The sequence below is a fragment of the Corvus brachyrhynchos genome, unplaced genomic scaffold, assembly GCF_000691975.1.
Source record: "Corvus brachyrhynchos isolate BGI_N302 unplaced genomic scaffold, ASM69197v1 scaffold94, whole genome shotgun sequence".
NCBI lineage: Eukaryota > Metazoa > Chordata > Aves > Passeriformes > Corvidae > Corvus > Corvus brachyrhynchos.
The window spans coordinates 10,296,767-10,304,416 of NW_008238330.1; the positions used below are offsets into that span (position 1 = coordinate 10,296,767).

The following is a 7,650-nucleotide window of genomic DNA, read 5'->3' on the forward strand; positions in this document are numbered from 1 at the left end:
GACGGCTCCGCCGGGAAACGGCCGGCGCAGGACGGGCATCCCTCCTCTTCCTCCTCCTCCCTCCGCACCGGCACCGCGGCAGCGGCGCTCCACCCCTCAGAGCCCGGCCTCCTTCTGCCCTCGCCCCCCGGGACAGACCCTGGGCAGCCCTGAGGGAGGGCGGGTGGCTGCGCTAGTTCCCGTGTTAAAGCACTGCCGGGCAGTTTCAGCAGCTCACAGGAGACTTTGGGATACAACCTCCAATACATCCAAGGATTCCTCTCACGCAAAAGTTTCCAAGATAGAAAGGTCTTGCTGCCCTTTACCTCCCCTGGGCAGCCCATCGTCCTGAGCAGAAGCACTTCTCCTTCCTGTGCTAGAGCACTGTCATCCTCTTTCGGTTGCCCAGCAGTAAAATTAACATACAACCTCCAATGCTGAGTACATCTCAAAGATTGCTCCCATGCAAAAGGTGCCGGGACTGAAAGCTGGTTCTGGCCTTTACCTCCAGTGACCAGCACCACATGCGCTCCAGCCGGTCCAAGGCCAAGGACTTGTCCCAGCTCCCCAGAGGAATGACAGAACAGCCGCCTCTGCCACCTTGGCTGGGCAGAAAGGCCACACGCAGCTCCACCCACGCCAAGGAGGTGGAAGAAGGGTCTCCCAGTCTCCAGGCCAGCACCAGAGGTGCGGATGCCTGGGGGACAACAGGAAGGCAGGGAGGTGGCCCTACTCTCACTTCCAGCCATGCAGCTAATTTCTACTTCATGGGTGAGGGTGCTTTGGAAAGAGAATGACAAAATGCGGGGCCAGGGAGGGGAAAGAGGGAAAAGGGTAAATAAAAAAAGTAAAACCCAAACCAGAAAGAGGCATTTTGCCCGGGGACCTCACTAACTAGTTCCCAGAGCAGCCTGAATTTTGCTCTCTTCATATTCAGAGTTGAAATTTTGCTGGCACTTTTCCTTCTGTCAGCAGAGATTTTAAACTTGATTGCTTCGTGGTTGCTGTGGCCAAGAAAGTCACAAATCATCCCTCAACCCCTAAGTACCTCTCTGTTAACAAGCAACAAATTAAGGAGGGCACCTTTCCCAGTCAGTTCTCTTAGTACCTGTACCAAGAAGTACAGGTGTTTTAGGAATCTTGTGGACCTGTTTTATCAGCTGTGTTGATTTACATGTACTTCTTAGTTGCTTAAAGACTAATTTGTTGGTGTTGTCATCCTGGCTGGGTGGCCTGTAGTAGACTCCCACAATCACATCCGCTTTATTTGTTTGTCCTTTAATCCTTACCTGGAGGCTCGCTTACGCCAGTGACGGTGCATCTCTGGGGCAGAGCCAAGGCTTCTAAGCTCCTCTTGCTTGTTCCTCATGCTGTGTGTAGAAACACTTCAAATGCAGTTCCTTGTACCCAGTGCCTCATGTAGCCAACTAAGGATCTCACTGGTGCACAGTCTCTCAAACTTTGGTGTGCCATTCCTTTGCTCATCCCTGGTGAGCCTCGTTTTATTCCTTTCCCCTGCACACTTCTGCAGACAAACACTTAGGAGTTAAAAGCCACAGTATGAACCAGGCTACAGTGTGAGTAACAAAGCCAGCGATTCTCCTAAAATAGTAGTTGGACCTGAGATCTGTAAAGTTTTTATATCCCTTGAGAACAGATGCAGCCAAAAGAATGTGTACTCTAAAATGATTACTCCAATCCAGGCAAGCAGACACAGGCAGCTCCCAATTTAATTAAGAATACACAGCACAGGAATATGAATACCTGACAGGAATGAGAACGTTTAACACCAGCCTTTGGGGTCTGGTTTGTCTGTCCTCACCTGCCAAGTGCTCTGTAAAAGGAGCTGCTGGTGACATGGCTCTATACAGGAATTGCTACAACATTCCTTGCCAGCAAACAGGAATTGGGTTCACAGAAATACATATATATATATATTTTTTTTTGTTTGTTTTGTTTGTTTTTTTTTTTTTTTTTTGGTGGTAGAAACCGGATAACTGTGTGTCTTCAGTACCTAGACTTTAAACCTGTCCTATTTTTGTGGAGGAAAAGTGTTGCTACACTTAGGGTAATGTAAATAATTTTTTTTTTCCTTCAAGCTCTGTGTTTGCAACCCATCCTCACAGCCAAAACTGTTATTTCAGCTGTTGTTAGGAGTTTATCTGGGCAGGCTTGGGCCAACACATTTTTGTGATGGATGTGCTAATTGACAGGGCCATTCAGAGAGTTTTCAAGATGGTTTTTCACTTTAACTCTCCACCTTTCTGAAGAGAAGGAAAAATTTAAGGACTGTGTACCCATGCTGGAAATGAGAATAAGAACAGCCTTTTGTTTGCTGGGTATGGAAATCGCCAGGAAGCTCTCTGTGTAATCTACATAAGTAAGTAACCTGGCTGGAGTTGCAATCAGAGGCACTGATCTCACTGACTGCAAATATCCTCCAGTGAGTTGCAGACACAGCCTCTCCTAAACAGACCATCTGAGGAATTATTGAACTTCTAAAATAGCCTGCTTGGAATGAAGCAGCATAATGTCCTACTTTTACCCAAGGGAAGGAAAACAGGTATGTTAAAAGACAGATTTAGTGCAAACACAATGCAGTTTTCACTGTGAAAAAAGGAAACTTTTTGGTCAGGGTCAGCAGAGGATATAACCACAAGTTTTGTTCTGTTTCTGCAAAATCTTTCCAGCCCCTGATCAGTATGTCAAGCTAAGTACTTCTCTGTCTGTAGTACCTGCAATAAATTAGGGCTTTAAAAATCATCCCCAAATTCTGCTTAATATTAAGCACCCTGAAGTTAAAAAGAACACATAGAAGAAATGCTGGTGGTTTTAATTTTCTTACTTTAAACAAAACAAAAAATATAGTGTTTCACTTGCAAGTTCTCTTGATGAACATGAAAGCAATCTGTAAGGAAAACAGAGATGCTTAGGTTTGCATCAATATGAGCTGAGGGGAAGTCAAAAGTTATCTCACAATGCATGCTGGTATTGCAAGAACTGACTGCATTGTCTCTGGTTTTGCTTGAAAGGAATTAACTGTGGATGGCATTGAGTGAGGACACAAATCAGGAACCAGTTTGGCAGAAATTTGGCAAGAGGACTCACATTCACACTGTTCTGCTTCTGTTCCCACTCTGAGGGGCAAAAAAGCTGCTGTTGTCAGCAACACTCACTTAACAAATGGCATGTGGCAGGAAAGTAAAGAACAGGATGAGCAGCTGCCCATGTTCTGGTCTGGAGGTTTATGTGCCCCGGGGGCTTTTAGTACAGTGGGACTGGCTGTATAAAGTGGTGGGTTAAATGACACATTTTAATTTGCTTCCAGGGAGAATTAAACTAAGTCTGATTAAAGTCACTTAAATCCTGAACATGAGAGCTCAGATTCACGAAGGAGAGACCAAAGGATGTGAAGATCCTTGCATCAAAGGCTTTGCCCATGGGCATGCCTTTACCCTACTGCAGTTAATGTAACCCTCCCAGTGCTGAATCAGCTTGCATTATACCAAGGGCCAAACTAGCCTGAAGTAAGGATAATTACCATGGATCCACTGTCAGGCAGCCATTTGCAAGCTCAGAGTAACTCATCCCTAGTCCCAGACGCTGCACCTGTGCTTTCACACCTGGGCTTTCCTTAGCAGGTGCCCTGGGGTTTGGCTGAGATCTGCTCCCCCACTCCTCTTTTCCTAGAGGATGGCCCAGGAGGTGAAAGAAGCCAAGTACTGTACAGTGGTATCATCATACAGACCTATGCTCATTTCATGAAGAGTTTTAAGATGACAACCAATTACTAGAGATACCCAGATGCCTTAGGGGAGATTTTGCAGTGGAGTGTGGAGCACCCTGGGCTCCTTCCCTTTGGAAGGAGATGCCTTGCTGCTGACATGAGCATGGTGCCAAATGACAGCAGAGCCCAACCCAAAAACTAGCCAGAATAATTGTTTTTTCCATAACTGGAACTGAGCTTGCACTGCAATTTGGAGATTTCCTTGAAGTGTGAGTTGAATGAGCATTGGTCACAGCTGAACACCATCATTAAAGCAAAACCCCGTGGTGCTCAGACTTCCTGCAGAGAGGGGAACTTAAATCAGCATCATTTGCATGCCAGCTGACCAGAAAGAAGACATAAGATGTGCAAGTTCATACTTTTATTAACCAGTTCTCACTGCCTTCCTCTTTAAAGTCTTTCCTACCATACTCTTCTGGACGGTTGTCACATAAAGATGTGCCACCAGTAGGGACTTCATGTGACTGCCTGCCATCCTGCCCTGGATCTCCCCACTTCCTGCAGCAGGGATAGCCTGGCCTTTCCTCTTGAAGGTGGCATGCTTTTGTTTTGCTCTATTTTGCTGTTGTTTATAAAGCACCTGGTGTTGCAGGGCATGACACAGACCCTGTGATCCTGGCTCCTGCCTGCTGGCAGCCTTGGCAGACAGCAGTGGGAAGCTGTGACTGTGGGTCAATCTGGAGCGGTCAGGACTAGACCTGGTTCCTCATTCCTGTCCCAGCCTTCCCAAGAAGACACTGGCAGATGCCCAGAGGCACCCAATTCTTGTTCACGGATATTTTTTTCCCCAGTGAAAGTGTTTTGCAGCAAGGCACAGCCTAGGAGCAACCTCTGATTTGCCCTGTGCTAGATGATGCATATGAGCAGAAAAATGATGGTATGAGACATTGTCCCTTTGGTATTGAAAGAACTTACCAGGGAAAAAAAACCCAAAAAACCAAACCAAAATAAAAATAAAAGAAAGAGAAGATTGCCACCTGTGTTTGAGCCACCTAAAACATGAAAACCACAGAGTGAACAGTCTGTGACAGGTCTAGTCAGGCTGAGACCCCAGGAGCACACACTCACCTCAGCCTAAAAAGAGCTCCAATTGTAGGTGTAAAGAGCAAACATCACATGCAGAGTGTGACTCCTGGGTGCCACATCCAGGCTGGCCCTGCTGCAGCAACTATCCCAATGAGTCCCCCCACTCCTCCACTGTTCATGTCTCTTTTTCCCACGAGCAGCCTCCGTGGAAAGGAAACTGAATTACAAATCACCTTTTTTTTTTTCCCCACCAAACTGGTCCAGTTACAATGATCTTTTTGTTTGCAATTTAAGGTAGGTCTGACAGCTAGAAGAAAATAACACAAAAAAGCTCCCTGGGGATGCACAGCTCTGCACCTTTCAGCAGATGCTGCAGTGACATGTTAGAAGTGAGTTCTGGGGAGAAATCAGGAGCTTACTGACTGCCTGCTACCAGGCACAATGACAGGTGCTTTTAGTCAGCCCCCAACGAGGAGCCAGAGGGAAGCCAGAGCATGGGCCACTTCCCCATGGAGGAGGTTTGGCTCCATCCAGCTTCTGCTGGGGTCTCTTCAAGGTGACTTCTCAGTTATGTGAGCTGCTTTTGAAGGGGTCTGGAGGAAAGGTCTGTGCTAGTTGAAGTTCCCCAGTAGCACTGGCCCTTCTTGTGTTGTCACCAGGCATTATTCTGGAGAAGCTGGTGCAGAACATGTTGAATACTTAGGTGCATGTGTCTTGCATCGAGCCCACCAGGCTCAGCTACCTTTTGTGATGATGGGCTGACTAGAAAAGGAATCTGCATCAGAAAAAAACAATATTTTCTTGCTTACTGGGGCTTAATGATCAGCTTTGCAGGCCAACAGCAATGAGCACTGTGCCTAAACTCACAGATAAGAAAGAGAAGTTGCAGGTAGAGATTAATTACTTGCGGAAGCAGATGCAAATATTTAAGACTGCAAAGCACTGCTAAAGCCAGGTACTTTTCCTTCATAGTTGCTAGATAATTTAAGAGACACATCTCAATTTTTCTTATGAATCTTTTGCAAGATACAGAGCTTTTAGATTACTTTTTACATGTGCACACTGGGGAGTCTACAGCTTGTGAAAAATGAGATTGCAGTGACTCATCAAAGGACTTAATCAGCACAGTGCCGTAGAGAAGCTGAAGACCTAATGTAGGCTAAATGTAAATTTGTAAAATGGAAATAGCTAAATATTTCAAATCAGTGACATCAATTTCTGTGTGGTTTGTTCGTCTTCCGGGCAGACTTGTTTCAAAGAGTCGAGGTTTTTCTTAAAAGTAGAAGAAGAAGAAGTACAAGGAAGAGTCACAGTTCTGCTTCAGAGTTGTTTCAAATCAATTGTTTTCCCCATCTTTCCTCTCCAGGCTACAGAGGTTCCTTCAGGACTGAGGAGCGATCTGGCTGAAGATGGCAGCTGCAAGTGTAGTGAGTATACAGCTATGTCACTGTTCATCTCCTTTTCCTTCCCCTCCCTCTTTGCCTCCATCAGTTTTCTGCCTCTTTTGAGCCACTGGTACTATCCCAACATAGCAATAACACAACTTCTTCTCCACCTCTTTCCAAGCTGGGCATTTTGCCTTTTGTTATGTATTTGAAGCCAAGCAAACCATGTTTTGAATTACCTGAGATAATGCTTTCACCACCTGCCATTTTAATAACCGACGTTGGCGGGACTTCGTGAACTGCTCTTTTGTAGAGTTTCTTATTCAGTGGGTCATTTTTATAAATCTCTGCTGTACTGCACACTTCAAGCAATCTGAAATGCTCTGTTTCACTGGCAGCCTTTGAACTTTCTCATTTAAATGGAATACATCAGGCATCTTCAACTGCATCTGGTAGAGAGGGGTAAATGTGTTCTTTACTGAGCCTCTCAACACAAGTTCACTACATGTCCTATTGCAGGTCACACATCCTGGCAAGAGTAGCCTGGATTTCTACAGGAATTACAGCATGGTGCTGTCCCTGTGTGAAAACCCAGTGAACAGCACAGACTTCATGTGCGACAAGAGGCAGGTCAGGCAGTTCGCTCAAGCCTTCCTGCCAGTGTGCTGCTGGCTCATCTTTGCTGTGGGCACAGTGGGGAACACCTTGGTCGTGCTTGTCTATTGCAAATACCACTCCAGGAGGAGCATGATGGATCGGTACCTGCTGCACCTGGCCATCGCCGACCTCCTGCTCCTTTTCACCCTCCCCTTCTGGGCCAAGGCTGCTTCCGATGGATGGATCTTCAAGGACTTCATGTGCAAAGTCGTCAACAGCATGTATAAGATCAACTACTATGGCTGCAGCTTGCTTCTAACCTGCATCAGCTTTGACAGGTACATCATTATTGTCCAGGCAATGAAAGCTAAAACTTGTAAGCGAAGGTGGCTCCTGCGCAGCAAGCTCATGTGCCTGGCTGTCTGGCTGACATCTGTGAGCCTGTGCATCCCAGAAATCATTTACAGCCAGAGCATGCAGGTGGGTGATGTAACAGCTTGCAAAATTATGTACCCACCAAATGTCAGCGTGATCTTCAGAGTTACGGTCCTGGCCTTGAAAGTCATCATAGGATTCTTCTTTCCTCTCTTTGTCATGGTTATTTGTTACGCCCTTATCATCAACACCCTCCTACAAGCAAAAAGATCCCAAAAGCAGAAGTCACTGAAGATCATCACCATGATCATCACTGCTTTCCTCCTCTCTCAGTTCCCATACAATATTGTTTTGCTGGTCAAAGCCATCAACACCTACACCGGGGTGGTGCACAGTTGTCAGGCTGCCAACCAGCTGGACATTGGGCTGCAGGTCACCCAGAGCATCGCCTTCCTCCACAGCTGCCTCAACCCCTTCCTCTACGTCTTCGCTGGTGAGCGG

At 46.4% G+C, this 7,650-nt stretch overlaps 1 protein-coding gene across 1 annotated transcript in view; it reads left to right on the plus strand.

The window, feature by feature from the left end:
* Positions 1–5,636: 5,636 nt before the first annotated feature.
* The window catches only part of CCR9 (C-C motif chemokine receptor 9), a 3,692-nt gene continuing 1,678 nt past the window's right edge, over positions 5,637–7,650 (plus strand). The window contains 2 exon segments of the mRNA XM_017734602.1: positions 5,637–5,681; positions 6,634–7,650. Of these exon segments, the coding sequence (XP_017590091.1) occupies positions 5,637–5,681; positions 6,634–7,650 (1,062 nt within the window).